Raw genomic sequence first — 20,064 nt, 5'->3', positions numbered from 1 at the left:
ACTCACTCACTCTTGTAATGTGAAATGTAGTGTGAGATGACTGGGGCAAAAGCATGACCCTTATGTATTGTGTAACTGTCCTGAAACTTTCCATAATATTCTAGGTTGGACAATGCTGGAAAGGCCAGTGTGGTTGTAGCCTAAACAGCACAAGTCAAAATGGAGCACACCACTCCTCAGCTGAATGTCAACAGAAATAGTGCTATCTACTTTAAACACATTTCCACAAAAAATAACACTGCAACATGACGGCAGCCATAACCTGGACAGGATGTTTGTTGCTTTCTTTTGTGCTTTCTGTGAGAGAGCTGTATGGACACAGTCTTTCATTACCAGAATTGTCATTCAGGTGGTACTGACCAAGTAGCTCCAGGGTCATTGGGTACTCCTTACTGCAAGGGAGACCAAGGTCATTGGGTACTTATTGTATGGGAGACCAAGCTCATCAGGTACTTACTTTATGGGGGACCAAGGTCATCGGGTATAGTCTGTTTGCAGTGAAAACGTACCGATGAATTTCAATTTAAAAAAAAAGTACATCAAATAGAGTGAAATTAAGATTGCGAATCCTCATAATTTTACCTTGCCAACTGAACATTTAAATCTCAGGAGTTTACTCATCTTAGGATAAAAGTTGTTTAAGATATGATCATACATTCAAATTTAATGTGCATACCCCCTTGTAATACAAACCAATAATAGCGATTTGAAACTATGATCGTTTGTTAAACAACTTTTATCCTAAGTTGAATAAAATTCTGAGATTTAAATGTTCAGTTGGCAAGGTATAGTCGGGTATAGTCTGTTTGCACTGAAAACATACCGATGAATTTCAATTTAAAAAAAAAGTAAATCGAATAAAGTGAAATTAAGATTGCGAATCCTCATAATTTTACCTTACCAACTGAACATTTAAATCTCAGAATTTTATTCAACTTAGGATAAAAGTTGTTTAACAAACGATCATAGTTTTACAACAACTTTTATCCTAAGATGAGTAAACTCCTGAGATTCAAATGTTCAGTTGGCAAGGTAAAATTATGAGGATTCTCAATCTTAATTTCATTCTGTTTGATTTACTTTTTTGTTTAAAGTGAAATTCATCGGTACATTTTCACTGCAAACAGACTATACCTGCTGAATAGGAGACCAAGGTCATCGGGTACTTACGGTATGGGAGACCAATGTCATTGGGTACTTACTGCATCGGAGACTGATGTCATCGGGTACCTGCCGATTGGGGGACCAAGGTCATCAGGTACCTACTGTATAGGCGACCAAGGTTATTGGGTACCTACTGAATGGTAGATCAAGGTCAATGCGTAGTCCTTACTGCATGGGAGACCAAGATCATTAGGTACTTACTGAATGCTAGTCCAAGGTCATTGTGTACCTACAAAATTGACCAAGATCAATGGATACTATTTATTCCTTACTAAGGCATTTATATTGTATAAATGTAGGGTGTTGGGATGGCCTAATTGTTAAAGTGTTAACTCATCAAGTGGAATACCCAGGTTTGATTCCCCACATAGGTTCAATGTGTGAAGGGAATTCAATTTCTGATGTAAAATGATGTAAAACCATATTCTCTTACTCTCACTCTCACTCACTCATCAATAGCATTGGTTCTCATCAAACCAGAACAAGTTGATTGGATACTTTTAATACCGGACTAAGATCGTTGAACTTACTGAATCTCACCAAGGGCATCATGTACTTATTGAAATCAATGAAGTTGATTGGTTGACTGTCCTTTTGCAGATTTAATTTGTGTGGTACAGTGGAAGCAGGCCCCTCTATCCGTCTGGTCTAGTATGACATCCCATCTGTATATGAATAATCCAAGGCGTCATGACACGGAAGTAATTGCACGCTATTCTGTAAGAGTTCAATATTGACTCGAGTTTTTCCACAAAGGTGTTAGCTCTGTCAGATGATTTCTTGTTTGAAGCAGTGCACCATAAACACCAGGACATTACACGCAAATATTTACCTGCATTAACTAAAGCGCCAGTGAACAGGGTAAGGCATGGATTTGTCTACAGCGGCTGGTAGTTGGACAGAGAGTCCAAGCTGTCATGTTTGCCAGAGACTGAGTCAAAGGCATCAATAAACTTGGACACATTTCCTGCTTCTTTAGGAACAGAGGACAACTCATTACACAGCAGTTGGGGAGCATTTCAAGACTCTTCATTTAGCCGGGGTTGTATGCGTCTAAAACTGTGCACCAGCGCATGTACCATGCAAATAGGCAGTTCTTTATTTGACATACCGACATCCCAATAACATAAGTAGGAACTCTGTATTTCATTGTGAGAACAACCCCGGAGTATAATATGGAGTAGATTAAGTAATTGAACATGTCTGAGCTGCATGAATAAAATTTAAGGCTTTCATTTTTTGAATATTCTGGTTTTTATATCTCTGAGCCTTAGTGTTGACATTCACAAATTCAACATTTCAGGGACAGATTGAGCTTGCATTCTTTGTTTCGGGTTTAAAGCAATATTCAAGCAATATCACGCCAGGGGAAATTTGGAGAACCAAAACATGGCTTTTGACATGAAAGGTTGAACAAAGGAGGCTATCCCAATTTCGCTGTTTGCCTGAATGTGTCCAGAAGGAATACCAATAAGCTTATTTGTGATGCTATGGAATGAATGTCTTTGTCCTGGAAGCCTTTGTGGCAACACAACAATGTGTTCCATTTCAATAGATATGGACGATATTAACTTAATTGTGGAAGAAATTACTGGATGAAAAATACAATTATGGGATGAATATAACATTCAGAAGGTCCTGTCATGCTATGTCTAGTTCGGAAATGGGACACTAATTGTATGTTTAATGATTATGTGTAGATCCATGCTGTATGTTTATTTTCTTTGTCTGACCTCAAGTTTCAACAAATTCAACAGTGGAAGTGTGATTACATGTACGAGAATACTCTCCATTCAGATTGAAGATATCCTGTGAATATTTGTTCCCTCGACTGAGCACAGCGCCTCTCGTCACATTACATGATATCAGACCAATGTTGGTGATATCCAGGGAAATGCACCCCGGGGATACAACCTTGGTCTAGTAAGCCGTGAGAGCACAAGGACCGCTCTGAAAATCTACTGCTCTGAATATTACATCTTTCAGATTTCCTTCTCAAGCTTGAAGACACTAGAACTCACTGATTCAGAAAATGATCACATGATGTGCGATGTCTATAATGAAACCAAAATGGCACTGAATGCTTGTTGAGGCTGGGAGATGTTCACCACTGCATCATTAAACCATCCTTCGACCACAGGCTTCCTGATCTGAAGATGGCAGTAAAAGATCTTGAAATGATTAGGGATTTCAAAGCCATACAGACATGGGGTTCCTGGAGGACGGATCAGTTTGGTATTTAATGATCAGACAGTTTTTTTCAAGATTTGGTTCGTGGCATTGTTTTGTGTAATTACCAAGGAAAATATGTGAACATGCTGTGGCATTCTGACTTGTAGAGGAGCTTGTTCCTGGTTTAGAATTTTAACTATTTATTAAAGGCCTTTTCATGAGAAACTGGCTAAATGTAACAATGTCTGATCCAGCTAGTCTTTTTCGACTCATCATGTTGTATAGGTGAGGAGGATAAAACTTGATGAAGAAATGCATCCTAGAACTGTCTCTGTACCTTGGGCGTCTTGATATTGCTAATCAATCGGCCACATGATTTCCACATTATGATTGCTACATTGGCCACATATAAGGATCACATTCAGGTAATACACTCCTGATTTACTGGGAATCTGTTGCAAATAATGGTGTGATATCTCAGTTAGAATTGGTCCTCAGTAACCTGAGAAGACACAGTCGATGAGATGGGCTGGTTTGTTGACTTGGTTAGTGGGTGATATCACCAGTCACTGGATTGTCTGACCCACTTTGGATTATTTGCAGGCAGTATTATTCCACAGCTATCCATGTACCACCACAACTACATCAACATACAAGAACAGCATGTATCCACAGCACAACACCATTACAACAGCATATTACCTCAACAAAAGCAATACAAAACAACCATAGCATTACAAAACTAGGGTAACAATATATGGATGAACAACTTCTTTATTGCAGTCAGAGCGACATTTTGACATTTCGGTGTAGGTTCTAACACTGTTATCAAGCAAGTTGTATCACTTGCTTGATAACGGCGTTAGAACCTACACCGAAACGTCGCTGTCACAGCGATAGAGAAGTTGTTCATCCATATATTGTTATCCTTCCTTACTGCTCCAACTTCTAAATGCCTCTCAAAGAAGTTACCAGAATAATACGACTGCCACAGCACACTACAGCACACTTTAGCACATTACAGCATACCAAAGTACACTACAGCACACTTCAGCACATTGCAGCATACCACATCACACTACAGCACACCACAGCACATTACAGCATACCACAGCACATTACAGCATACCACAGCACATTACAGCATACCACAGCACATTACAGCATACCACAGCACATTACAGTATACCACAGCACATTACAGCATACCACAGCACATTACAGCATACCATAGCACATTACAGCATAAGACAGCACATTACGGTATACAACAGCACATTACAGCATATGCCACATTATACATTTACAGCACATAACCAGCATTAACACAGCAAATTACAGTATACCACAGCACATTACAGCATACCACATCACACTACAGCATAACACATCACACTACAGTATACCACATCACACCACAGCACATTACAGCATACCACAGCACACTACAGCACATAACAGTATACCACATCACACCACAGCACATTACAGCATACCACATCACACTACAGCATACCACAGCACATTACAGCATACCACAGCACATTACAGCATACCACAGCACATTACAGCATACCACATCACACTACAGCATACCACAGCACATTACAGCATACCACAGCACACTACAGCATACCACAGCACATTACAGCATACCACATCACATTACAGCATATCACATCACACTACAGCATACCACATCACACTACAGCATACCACAGCCCATTACAGCATACCACAGCACATTACAGTATACCACATTACATTACAGTATACCACAGCACATTACAGCATACCATAGCACATTACAGCATACCATAGCACATTACAGCATACCATAGCACATTACAGCATACCACATCGCACTACAGCATACCACATCACACTACAGCATAACACAGCATATTACAGCATACCACAGCACATTACAGCATACCACAGCACATTACAGTATACCACATCACACTACAGCATAACACAGCACATTACAGTATAACACAGCACATTACAGCATACCACAGCACATTACAGCATACCACAGCAGATTACAGCATACCACAGCATACCACCATGGCTGCCATAGACTAACGTTTAGTCTCTGAATATATACAAGTTTGATAGAAACAAACAATTCCTTTTATATTGAAAAGCAGCCCCAGAGAGAAGGGAGATACTGAACCCGAGGAATTATAGACTTGCTTTATTTTGGGCTTTAGCACTGGTCTGGTTGTAAGGGGAAATAATGTTGAGGGTCTGTGACACGACCGCCGTGATGTTGCTGGAATATTGCTAAAAGCGGCGTAAAACCAAACTCAGTCAGTCAGTCTGTGACACGACTGTGACTACCATACCATCGAGCCTACTGGAGCTTGCAGTAGCCCTCTGACTTCCTGGACTGGAATAACTCTGAAGTGTCACCTTCTGGCAAGCTATCACATTTAGCCACTGTCTTTCTGGTGAGTTACCTCTAATTTGCAAATTAACAGAAAAACCTTTCTGGGCTTGCAGCGAAGACCTGCCCATGTGAACATGAGATAGACTGATGTTCTTTGCTTCAACTCATCAGAGAAGATTACATCCATGAACACAATCTTTAACGTTGTGGTGGTTACCATAGTAATGCTCTCAGTGTTAGTATGGGTCACATTCAAACTTACACATCACCTGGTAGGAGCTTGTCCATCCCTGTCCACCCTTATCACACCCTGACTCTGGAATCTGTCCTCCCTTATCACACCCTGACACTGGAATCTGGCCACTCTTATCACACCCTGACTCTGGGATCTGTCCACCCTTATCACACCCTGACTCTGGAATCTGTCCACCCTTATCACACCCTGACTCTGGAATCTGTCCACCCTTATCACACCCTGACTCTGGGATCTGTCCTCCCTTATCACACCCTGACTCTGGTCCACCCTTATCACACCCTGACTCTGGGATCTGTCCACCCTTATCACACCCTGACTCTGGGATCTGTCCTCCCTTATCACACCCTGACTCTGGAATCTGTCCACCCTTATCACACCCTGACTCTGGGATCTGTCCTCCCTTATCACACCCTGACTCTGCGGATCTGTCCACCCTTATCACACCCTGACTCTGGGATCTGTCCACCCTTATCACACCCTGACTCTGGGACCTGTCTTCCCTTATCACACCCTGACTCTGGGATCTGTCTACTCTTATCACACCCTGACTCTGGGATCTGTCTACTCTTATCACACCCTGACTCTGGGATCTGTCTACTCTTATCACACCCTGACTCTGGGATCTGTCTACTCTTATCACACCCTGACTCTGGGATCTGTCTACTCTTATCACACCCTGACTCTGGAATCTATCTACTCTTATCACACCCTGACTCTGGGATCTGTCCTCCCTTATCACACCCTGACTCTGGGATCTGTCTACTCTTATCACACCCTGACTCTGGGATCTGTCTACTCTTATCACACCCTGACTCTGGGATCTGTCCACCCTTATCACACCCTGACTCTGGGATCTGTCCTCCCTTATCACACCCTGACGCTGGAATCTGTCTACCCTTATCACACCCTGACTCTGGGATCTGTCTACTCTTATCACACCCTGACGCTGGAATCTGTCCACCCTTATCACACCCTGACTCTGGGATCTGTCCACCCTTATCACGCCCTGACTCTGGAATCTGTCCACCCTTATCACACCCTGACTCTGGAATCTGTCCACTCAAAATAAATATGGATATATATTGTTCTGGGATATTCCAGCCCAAAATACATGACATATGATTATACAATGCCATTTAGAAAGTGGTCAAATGTAACATTTGTTATATTTGGGATTACACTTTCTTAGTAAAGTACAGATTCTGGTACTTTTGTTGGGTTGAGTCCCATTTGGGTCAGGCACCAAATCACCAGCACACAAAGTCATCCGCCTAACCCGCTCAGCCACTGCGACTTGACATGTATCACAATTCCTGACTGTCAGCTGGATCTACATTTGTAACGTGCCTGGAGTTACAGCTAAGTTAAATTGTGTTTCAAAATCCTCACCAGATTTATGAATGAATTATTTCCTTCTTCCATAGCAAGGAAACACACAAATATTCATCTTATCATTGGCTGCTTCTAAAGTATGTTCAGAATGCTGCTCTTCTTGTCTTAAATGTCCGCAAGGTAATACGTGCAGAAATGTGTCATGACAAAATGAAGAAAAGAAACATGATTTCTTTTGGACCTTTGTGCATATTTGCTCAAAGTTATTTCTCCGGTACTTGTCTATAAGTGATCGATGTATCGTTATGTTAAAGTTATTTCTCCGATGCTTGTCGATAAGTGATCGATGTATCGTTAATATCAAAGTTATTTCTCCGATGCTTGTCGATAAGTGATCGATATATCGTTAATGTCAAAGTTATTTCTCCGATACTTGTCGATAAGTGATCAATATATCGTTAATGTCAACATTATTTCTCTGATGCTTGTCGATAAGTGATCGATGTATCGTTAATGTCAGTTATTTCTCCAATACTTGTCGATAAGTGACCAATATATCTTTAAGTCAAAGTTATTTCTCTGATACTTGTCAATAAGTGATCAATATATCGTTATATCAAAGTTATTTCCCCGATGCTTGTCAATAAGTGATCAATATATCGTTATGTCATAGTTATTTCTCCGATGCTTGTCGATAAGTGATCAATATATCGTTATGTCAAAGTTATTTCTCCGATACTTGTCGATAAGTGATCAATATATCGTCATGTCAAAGTTGTTTCTCCGATACTTGTCGATAAGTGATCAATATATCGTTATGTCAAAGTTATTTCTCCGATACTTGTCGATAAGTGATCAATATATCGTTATGTCAAAGTTGTTTCTCCGATACTTGTCGATAAGTGATCAATATATCGTTATGTCAAAGTTATTTCTCCGATACTTGTTGATAAGTGATCAATTTATCGTCAGTGTCAAAGTTATTCTCGATACTTGTCGATAAGTGATCAATATATGGATTATGTCAAAGTTATTTCTCGATACTTGTCTATAAGTGATCAATATATCGTTATGTCAAAGTTTTTTTCGATGCTTGTCGATAAGTGATCAATATATCGTTATGTCAAAGTTATTTCTCCGATGCTTGTTGATAAGTGATCGATGTATCGTTATGTCAAAGTAATTTCTCCGATACTTGTCGATAAGTGATCAATATATCGTTATGTCAAAGTTGTTTCCGATACTTGTCAGTAAGTGATCAATATATCGTCAGTGTCAAAGTTATTTCTCCGATACTTGTCGATAAGTGATCAATATATGGTTATGTCAAAGTTATTTCTCCGATTCTTGTCGATAAGTGATCAATATATCGTTATGTCAAAGTTGTTTCTCCGATACTTGTTGATAAGTGATCAATATATCGTTATGTCAAAGTTATTTCTCCGATGCTTGTTGATAAGTGATCAATATATCGTCAGTGTCAAAGTTGTTTCTCCGATACTTGTTGATAAGTGATCAATATATTGTTATGTCAAAGTTATTTCTCCGATACTTGTCAATAAGTGATCAATATATCGTCAGTGTCAAAGCTGTTTCTCTGATGCTTGTTGATAAGTGATTGATGTATCGTTATGTCAAAGTTATTTCTCCGATACTTGTCAATAAGTGATCAATATATCGTCAGTGTCAAAGTAATTTCTCCGATACTTGTCGATAAGTGATCAATATATCGTCAGTGTCAAAGTTGTTTCTCCGATACTTGTCAATAAGTGATCAATATATCGTTATGTCAAAGTTGTTTCTCCGATACTTGTCAATAAGTGATCAATATATCGTCAGTGTCAAAGTTATTTCTCCGATACTTGTCGATAAGTGATCAATATATCGTTATGTCAAAGTTGTTTCTCCGATACTTGTCGATAAGTGATCAATATATATCGTCAGTGTCAAAGTTGTTTCTCCGATGCTTGTTGATAAGTGATCAATATATCGTCAGTGTCAAAGTTATTTCTCCGATACTTGTCGATAAGTGATCAATATATCGTTATGTCGTTTATTTCCCGATGCTTGTCAATAAGTGATCGATGTATCGTTATGTCGTAGTTATTTCTCCGATGCTTGTCGATAAGTGATCGATATATCCTTATGTCAAAGTTATTTCTCCGATACTTGTCAATAAGGGATCAATATATCGTCAGTGTCAAAGTTATTTCTCGGTACTTGTCGATAAGTGATCAATATATAGTTATGTCAAGGTTATTTCTCCGATGCTTGTCGATAAGTGATCGATGTATCGTTATGTCAAAGTTGTTTCTCTGATACTTGTCAATAAGTGATCAATATATCGTTATGTCAAAGTTATTTCTCCGATACTTGTTGATAAGTGATCAATATATCGTTATGTCAAAGTTGTTTCTCCGATACTTGTCGATAAGTGATCAATATATCGTTATGTCAAAGTTATTTCTCCGATACTTGTTGATAAGTGATCAATTTATCGTCAGTGTCAAAGTTACTTCTCCGATACTTGTCGATAAGTGATCAATATATCGTTATGTCAAAGTTATTTCTCCGATACTTGTCTATAAGTGATCAATATATCGTTATGTCAAAGTTTTTTTTCCGATGCTTGTCGATAAGTGATCAATATATCGTTATGTCAAAGTTATTTCTCCGATGCTTGTTGATAAGTGATCGATGTATCGTTATGTCAAAGTAATTTCTCCGATACTTGTCGATAAGTGATCAATATATCGTTATGTCAAAGTTGTTTCCCCGATACTTGTCAGTAAGTGATCAATATATCGTCAGTGTCAAAGTTATTTCTCCGATACTTGTCGATAAGTGATCAATATATGGTTATGTCAAAGTTATTTCTCCGATTCTTGTCGATAAGTGATCAATATATCGTTATGTCAAAGTTGTTTCTCCGATACTTGTTGATAAGTGATCAATATATCGTTATGTCAAAGTTATTTCTCCGATGCTTGTTGATAAGTGATCAATATATCGTCAGTGTCAAAGTTGTTTCTCCGATACTTGTCAATAAGTGATCAATATATCGTTATGTCAAAGTTGTTTCTCCGATACTTGTCAATAAGTGATCAATATATCGTCAGTGTCAAAGTTATTTCTCCGATACTTGTCGATAAGTGATCAATATATCGTTATGTCAAAGTTGTTTCTCCGATACTTGTCGATAAGTGATCAATATATATCGTCAGTGTCAAAGTTGTTTCTCCGATACTTGTTGATAAGTGATCAATATATCGTCAGTGTCAAAGTTATTTCTCCGATACTTGTCGATAAGTGATCAATATATTTTTATGTCAAAGTTATTTCCCCGATGTTTGTCAATAAGTGATCGATGTATCGTTATGTCAAAGTTATTTCTCCGATGCTTGTCGATAAGTGATCGATATATCCTTATGTCAAAGTTATTTCTCCGATACTTGTCAATAAGGGATCAATATATCGTCAGTGTCAAAGTTATTTCTCGGTACTTGTCGATAAGTGATCAATATATAGTTATGTCAAGGTTATTTCTCCGATGCTTGTCGATAAGTGATCGATGTATCGTTATGTCAAAGTTGTTTCTCTGATACTTGTCAATAAGTGATCGATATATCGTCAGTGATGCAACAACATTATGTGGCTACTAGTATTGACACTTTAACACAAAGATTTATTCAAACTGAAAAACCTACAATGTCTGACTATTGATGCCCTTTCTATCTTGATTATAATACGGAAATGAGTTGCTAGGGTGACGGTAACTGAAGAACTGGTAACATTCTCTAGGTTATTAACAGTTGTGTGGGATACAGTGCTGTAGGCAGTAGATAGTCTCAATGAAACTCTGGATACCGTGCTTATGTTTCTATTGTTGTACTAATGGCTTCCTAATGACACTATTGACCAGAAAATACAGACCTTCAGCAGATCAGTCAATAGTCTCTGAATCTGAGCATATACTACTCAACTTCTCATAGGGATATGAAGGTGTGGTGTGACTACAGTACAGGTGTTGTCCAGCAGAGAGTATTTGATACTTCCTCAGAGCGATAAATAACTTTTTGGTCATTGAGTTACGTGCTCGCTCGTGTTCATCTCAAATAAATTGAGACCAAATAAATTTTACCCACCTCACACAAACTCAATTGGGTATTTTGCCATTTTCCATAATTGTAAAAATATAATAAAGTTAAAATAATGGTTTTTGTGTTTGTTATTTATATTTGATCTGTAGTGTAATATGAGAACGACTGGAAGTTGCCAAGTTCATGTGCTGAAATAGAACCTTTCAATATACCGCTATAGTTATTTTATCCTTTTTTTTGTGTGTATGCATGTAAGATCAAATTTATTGAGTATTTGCAAAAATTCAAGCGTGCACTTGTATGCAATACACTTAATAGGAATTGAGTATTCATATGAATATTTGCGTAATTTACACAGATACGCAGCTTATCTGTACCTCCTTGACCACTTGATTATCATTTACATATTGCTATAGGGAAGAAGGTGGTATTGTGTTAGTGGGGGGTTGTATCCATGAATTTAGAGATTATCTTACTTATTCTGAAAATTTGGGTGAAAATAAAATTGATCTTCCAGGTTTTACAAAATTTATATAATAGTTGACTTTGGATTAAGATTTTTAGTGGTCACCTCATTTCAGAACAAAAAGTGAGTGAGTGAGTGAGTTTTCACTGCTTTTAGCAAGATTCCAGCAATATTGGAGCTGGGGCACCAGAAATAGGCTTCACATATTGTATCATGTAGGTAATCGAACCCTGGTCGAGCAAACACTTTAACCACTTGGCTACCCAATCTCCCCTCAGAGAAAGAAACTGTATGTTTTGTTGTTCTTTAGTTTCAGTAGGTTGATGTCAACTGTGTTTATAACAGTTTGAAAGTATTCAGTGTTCCTAGCAAATGTTGAATGGTATATATGTGTTGTGAGCCAGACCAACATCCATACGATGTGTTATTTACTGTATCCTGCAGTTCGCTGGAGAAGCAGCTTACTAATGTCCGTGTACACCGCTGTACATGATACCTCACTGCTCAGATGGAAGTGATACAAGGTTGCTTCATGGCCAGTTTCATGTCCAGTTTCATGGCATGAAGATGACACTGAAGGTGGTGGATCTCGTGTCTTATTGGTTAGGGTTATTATAGGAAAGTAATGATGTGCAAAGGAGATTTCAGTGTAGTTTATGAACAACAATGGATTCAAGTTCATGGCCAGATTGTGTTTATCTGTACACTTGATGAGATTGGTTCATCTTCACATATATTGTCTTCATTAGCAAAAAGGCAACATTGTGTTCAGTTGCATACAGTTTCACATTGTTACAGTAACATTGTGTTCAGATTCACATAGTAACAGTAACATTGTATTCAGTTTCACATGGAAACCCTAACACTGTGTTCAGTTTCACATAGTAATAGTAATGTTTTGTTCAGTTGCATACAGTTTCACATTGTTACACTGACATTGTGTTCAGTTTCACATAGTAACACTAACATTGTGTTCAGTTTCATATAATATGTCTAACATTGTGTTCAGTTTCACAGAGTAATAGTATCATTGTGTTCAGTTCCACATTGTGAAGTGTTCAGTTCAGTGGGGTGGTACAATAGTCTTATGGTTGAAGGGTTCACTCTACACATGCTCGTCACGCCAAAGACCAGGCCCCGATTTCTTGAAACAAACTTAAGTTTTTACTCAAATTTCAAACTGAGTTTGACTATTTGAAACAGCTGAATTTTAAATCAGCTGCATTTTTAAAATACAAAAAGCCCAAACAACTTCAGTGTTCTATTCACCAAACTTAAATTATCTACTATGTTTGAATTAAATATCGATTTCAGCTCATTCTGGGAAATGCGTTTTCTCAAATTTGAGTAAAAACTCTATTGTTTTGAGAAATCGGGGCCTGGTATCAATCTCCTCACATGGGTATAATGTGTGATACCCATTCCTGAAGTCCTTCGCCATGATGTTGCTGGAATATTGCTAAAAGCGGTATAAGACCATACTCACTCACTCACTCAGTTCCACAAAGTAACATTGTGTTCAGTTCCACATAGTCACTTCAAACTTTAAGCTCCCAATGGCTTTCATGCCCAAATGAGCTTGTGTTCCTGGCCTATCATTAGGAAATGTTATCTGTCATCATCACGACGTAGTGGTGGACACCCCCATATCAGAGACTGCGTGACAGATGGTGATGACCCACACCATGTTCCCACCATAGATGACATCAGTGCAGTTTGTTCCAAGATTGTGATCAATATTGTGCTTTTTCTTTTGAACTGATACTTAGAATGAAGAAAAAGAACTTGGACTAAGTGATCCAGAAAAGTCGAGGAATAACATTAGTATCGATAGACATTTGAAATATTCTTTGAAAAATATGACAGAGTTGATCACTACATTCCTTTACATCATTGTTTATATAACTTCTGTTTAAGCACAATATTTATTTATTGTCACATTTGTCACTTTTGCTGCTTAAAGAGTACATTCTTCTGAATGCTTCTTCATGAACCTAATGCCAGATTCACCCTGATAATGAGTCTTTATTGGCACTAAATAATTTCTCTTGTCACCAAGTTTGAAAGATGTCAGACCAGCATTACATTTGGTTCTCATCCAACATGAAACTAGCACACATTGTACAGTTGAAATGCTGTTGATATTGGAGTTAAACCAAACTCACTCATGAACCTGTACCTGGAAATACCATCACATGATCCAGCACTGTTATGCAGTGTTATCTTCCCCATTAAGATATTGCTGGAATATGGATGAATCACAAACCCAACTCCAACTCACTCACTCACTCACTCACTCACTCACTCACTCACTCACTCACTCACTCACTCACTCACTCACTCACTCACTCACTCACTCATTATTACTCTGCTGTGATCTTTGATGTTCTTGATCAGGGCTAAAGTATGTGATCTGTCCTAATGTTTTGGATAAGCTCTTAAGTTTGTTACCAGTTCTAATGTTTTGGATAAGCTCTTCAGTTTGTGATCATTTCCAAAGTTTCCTCTTGGGATTTTCCTGTAGCTGATGGTTGTAATGTGAGCTTGAAGATGGTTCATATGCTGCTGTGTTATTGTCATGAAGATCGTGATTTAATTATGTGCAACATGTTTTATAATCAGATCTTTCAAAATTCAGCTTTTCTAAACTTTATTCCAACTAAACCCAAAGGCTGAGCACTGGGAACAGTTATCATCGAGTTGAAAGTGGATATCTTAAAGTTTCTTGTGTCCATATTGATTGCATTTCATTGCATTTATAGAAAGCTGGGATAAACGTGAAGGGATTTACTTTAGCATGAGGAGAATGATTGTATGGGCAGTAATTAGCAGTAATTAGCGCCACCATGGGGCGATGTCTGTAGGGAGGAGGGGGACTGGAGCTATGTCTCTCCGGGACGAGGATGAGAGTTGTTGTCTGCCCAGCCAGGCTGTATCTGACGAGGATGAATGTATTGATTAGCAATGGAACAGGTAGTGGGTCTGGTGCCAACAGTGGTGGACGTTACTCGCTCACACGGATAAGCGTAGAAAGCTGGAACTCTGCGACACTGTCATCAACTGCATCTCGGAGCTGCCTGGCGTCTGCTGGCTCGCTTGCTTGCTTGCTCGCCTCTCCAGTAGGTAGTCGGGCGCTTGCCGTACAAAAGGAAGATTTGATTTATCCTTGCAGTGCTGCTGACTTGATTTTATTGCTTTCCCATCTTTGGAGGAGTCATTAACAGAAGGTGGTGGTAATTGTCGCGAGGATATAGTGGTGTTGGCTCTGGAGTAGTAGCATGAGCACACATACCTTGCAGGATAGGAGTTCTCAACCCAGTACCGCCCACACCTCCACCACTAATACCACCACTTCAAAAATGGCACCACCAGCTGGAGTGGATGAGAAGAAAATAACCACCCCCACTGTGGACCACAGTGCTGACATCAGCCCTGCCCCACCACGGAGGCTGCCCCATCTTCACAAGCTTGAAAAGTAAGTTACAAGTTATGTTAACATTCCGAGAAGAAACAAACTTAAACAGAAAACAAATTAATTCAATGCAATCCAATGAATTAGAAAGTTGGATTAAAGTTTCCCATGAATATCTGAAGTTGTGTGTTTGTGTGGTGTAATGAACTGTTTTGAAGTCGTCATGTGACAGTTTCTTGTAATACTTGGCTGGGTGTAAATCACCATTTTCGACAGCACTAACTGACAGTGTATGGTATGAGGCAATACTAGACAAACCAATTACAGCTATTTTCATCTCGGTGTTTATCTCATTTGACATTTACATTGTAAATATGAAGAACTCCTGACAGCGTGTGGGCGTTGGCACGCTTTCTTTCATATTGACTGCAGTAGACTGTTGTGAAACTTTGGTCACACTACATGCAAGCTTAACTTCATTCACTGTTGTGCAACGTGATACAATGTCTCACTATTTCACAACTCTTTATACAACGTCACATTATTGTATTGTGATACAATGTCTCACTATTTCACAACTCTTTATACAATGTCACATTATTGTATTGTGATACAATGTCTCACTATTTCACAACTCTTTATACAACATCACATTATTGTATTGTGATACAAGCCGTGGTGGGGTAGCCTAGTGGTTAAAGTGTTCGCTTGTCACACCAAGACCTGGGTTCAGTTCCCCACATGGGTACAATGTGTGAAGTCCATTTCTGGTGTACCCTGCCATCATATTGCTGGAACATTGCTAAAATTGGCATAAGAATAAACTCACTCACTCACTCACTCACTACTGTGATATAATGTCACACCATTCCACCATGTCATACAATGTCAAGCTACTGTACTATATCATACAATGTCAAGCTACTGTACTATATCATACAATGTCAAGCTACTGTACTATATCATACAATGTCAAGCTACTGTACTATATCATACAATGTCAAGCTACTGTACTATATCATACAATGTCAAGCTACTGTACTATATCATACAATGTCAAGCTACTGTACTATATCATACAATGTCAAGCTACTGTACTATATCATACAATGTCAAGCTACTGTACTATATCATACAATGTCAAGCTACTGTACTATATCATACAATGTCAAGCTACTGTACTATATCATACAATGTCAAGCTACTGTACTATATCATACAATGTCAAGCTACTGTACTATATCATACAATGTCAAGCTACTGTACTATATCATACAATGTCATACAATGTCAAGCTACTGTACTATATCATACAATGTCAAGCTACTGTACTATATCATACAATGTCAAGCTACTGTACTATATCATACAATGTCAAGCTACTGTACTATATCATACAATGTCAAGCTACTGTACTATATCATATACAAGCTGTACTATCATACATGTCAAGCTACTGTACTATATCATACAATGTCAAGCTACTGTACTATATCATACAATGTCAAGCTACTGTACTATATCATACAATGTCAAGCTACTGTACTATATCATACAATGTCAAGCTACTGTACTATATCATACAATGTCAAGCTACTGTACTATATCATACAATGTCAAGCTACTGTACTATATCATACAATGTCAAGCTACTGTGCTATATCATGTCAAGCTACTGTACTATATCATACAATGTCAAGCTACTGTACTATATCATACAATGTCAAGCTACTGTACTATATCATACAATGTCAAGCTACTGTACTATATCATACAATGTCAAGCTACTGTACTATATCATACATATTAATGCTACTGTACTATATCATACAATGTCAAGCTACTGTACTATATCATACAATGTCAAGCTACTGTACTATATCATACAATGTCAAGCTACTGTACTATATCATGCAATGTCAAGCTACAATGCTATGTCAAGCTACTGTCAAGCTACTGTGCTATATCATACAATGTCAAGCTACTGTACTATATCATACTGTCACACTGTACTATATCATACTAATGTCAAGCTACTGTACTATATCATACAATGTCAAGCTACTGTATATATCATAAGATGTATGTCAAGCTATATACAATGTCAAGCTATATCATACAATGTCAGGCTACTGTACTATATCTATGTCATACATCATGTCAAGCTACTGTACTATATCATACAATGTCAAGCTACTGTGTACTATATCTGTCACTATATCATACAATGTCAAGCTACTGTGCATATCATACAATGTCAAGCTACTGTACTATATCATACAATGTCAAGCTACTGTACTATATCATGTCAAGCTACTGTACTATATCATACAATGTCAAGCTACTGTACTATATCATACAATGTCAAGCTACTGTACTATATCATACAATGTCAAGCTACTGTACTATATCATACAATGTCAAGCTACTGTACTATATCATACAATGTCAAGCTACTGTACTATATCATACAATGTCACATAATTGTGTGATGTGATAGAGTGTCACACAATCATTATGATGCTATTGTATTACATTATTGTGATACAGCGTGATCTTTTGTTGTATGTAACAGTGACTGACTGAGTGAGTTTAGTTTTACGACGCTTGTAGCAGTATTCCAGCAATATCACGGCGGGGGACACCAAAAACTGGCATCACATATTGCACCCGTGTGGAGAATCGAACCCGGGTCTTTGGCATGAAGACCGCACACTTTAACCACTAGCTAAGTTACCCCACCTCCCCTTGTATGTAATAGTGTCCCACAAATGTACGGTTACACAGTGTCACTCTATTGTACTATGTTACACAGTGTCACTCTATTGTATTATGTTACACAGTGTCACTCTATTGTACTATCTTACACAGTGTCACTCTATTGTACTATGTTACACAGTGTCACTCTATTGTACTATGTTACACAGTGTCACTCTATTGTACTATGTTACACAGTGTCACTCTATTGTACTATGTTACACAGTGTCACTCTATTGTACTATGTTACACAGTGTCACTCTATTATGCTATGTTACATACACAGTGTCACTCTATTGTACTATGTTACACAGTGTCACTCTATTGTACACAGTATGTTACACAGTGTCACTCTATTGTACTGTGTTACACAGTGTCACTCTATTGTACTATGTTACACAGTGTCACAGTCTATTGTACTATGTTACACAGTGTCACTCTATTGTACTATGTTACACAGTGTCACTCTATTGTACTATGTTACACAGTGTCACTCTATTGTACTATGTTACACAGTGTCACTCTATTGTATTATGTTACACAGTGTCACTCTATTGTACTATGTTACACAGTGTCACTCTATTGTACTATGTTACACAGTGTCACTCTATTGTACTATGTTACACAGTGTCACTCTATTGTATTATGTTACACAGTGTCACTCTATTGTACTATGTTACACAGTGTCACTCTATTGTACTATGTTACACAGTGTCACTCTACTCTATTGTACTATGTTGCACAGTGTCACTCTATTGTATTATGTTCCACAGTGTCACTCTATTGTACTATGTTGCACAGTGTCACTCTATTGTACTATGTTGCACAGTGTCACTCTATTGTACTATGTTGCACAGTGTCACTCTATTGTACTATGTTACACAGTGTCACTCTATTGTACTATGTTGCACAGTGTCACTCTATTGTACTATGTTACACAGTGTCACTCTATTGTACTATGTTGCACAGTGTCACTCTATTGTACTATGTTACACAGTGTCACTCTATTGTACTATGTTACACAGTGTCACTCTATTGTACTATGTTACACAGTGTCACTCTATTGTACTATGTTGCACAGTGTCACTCTATTGTACTATGTTACACAGTGTCACTCTATTGTACTATGTTACACAGTGTCACTCTATTGTACTATGTTACACAATGTGACTCTATTGTACTATGTTACGCAGTGTCACTCTATTGTACTATGTTGCACATTGTCACTCTATTGTACTATGTTGCACACTGTCACTCTATTGTACTATGTTGCACAGTGTCACTCTATTGTACTATGTTACACAGTGTCACTATTGTACTATGTTACACAGTGTCACTCTATTGTACTATGTTACACAGTGTCACTCTATTGTACTATGTTACACAGTGTCACTCTATTGTACTATGTTACACAGTGTCACTCTATACCTGAGATGATTCACATTTACCTGTAACCTGAGATTATTCACATTTTTGTACTGCCTGCTTTGTTTTGCTTCTTGTCATGTTTTTGCACTAGCACAACTGCCATTTTTAAAGCAGAAATCCCATTTCAGTGGTAGGGAAATGAAAATATAACTTAATGCTTCATTTACAGTTTTGTTTCATCGCTACTTTAATGCGCTTCCAGGATAATGCCATTATTCCCCTTCAGTAACTCTGTGAGCTTCCCTTTGAAGTAATTGCCAACAAACAAGACAATTGGTCGGTTGTCAATAGAACAAATTATCTATTATATTTTTTAGGCAGCTGAACAGGAGAGGTGGCATTTTTTACAACTTGTTTGAATTTATTTTGAGATGTGGTATCATAAACAAGTACACATGCACTCATGTTGTTCGTCCCTGTGAGGGAACAATGACACAGTTGACATTTGTAAGCTCTTTAATCCCTGAAGCTTTTATGTTCATGAATGTTTGTGAGATGTGTTGATTCAATTGATCTGAGAATATTGATTACCCACGACATTTACATTTGTGATTGTAAACCACTCTATGTTGTTTCTAGATC

The 20,064-nt window shown here is 38.1% G+C and overlaps 1 protein-coding gene across 4 annotated transcripts in view; it reads left to right on the top strand.

Moving 5' to 3' along the window:
* The window catches only part of LOC124280289 (tumor protein p53-inducible protein 11-like), a 468,499-nt gene that overhangs the window by 214,565 nt on the left and 233,870 nt on the right, over positions 1-20,064 (top strand). Inside the window, exon 1 of one of the 4 annotated variants that reach the window (XM_046716183.1) lies at positions 14,935-15,360. The exons of 2 other annotated variants lie outside the window; for them this stretch is intronic. In XM_046716183.1, coding sequence (XP_046572139.1) covers positions 15,164-15,360 — 197 coding nt within the window. In that variant the 5' untranslated portion in view covers positions 14,935-15,163. Of the gene's footprint in view, positions 1-14,934; positions 15,361-20,064 lie in introns of those variants that run through there. One more of the 4 variants, XM_046716185.1, reaches the window with a different exon arrangement.

Source organism: Haliotis rubra, unplaced genomic scaffold, assembly GCF_003918875.1.
Source record: "Haliotis rubra isolate DU_JTF1 unplaced genomic scaffold, ASM391887v1 Scf264, whole genome shotgun sequence".
Classification (NCBI taxonomy): Eukaryota; Metazoa; Mollusca; class Gastropoda; order Lepetellida; family Haliotidae; genus Haliotis; species Haliotis rubra.
The sequence above is the reverse complement of the archived record's forward strand: the minus strand, read 5'-3'. Positions and strand labels throughout refer to the sequence as shown.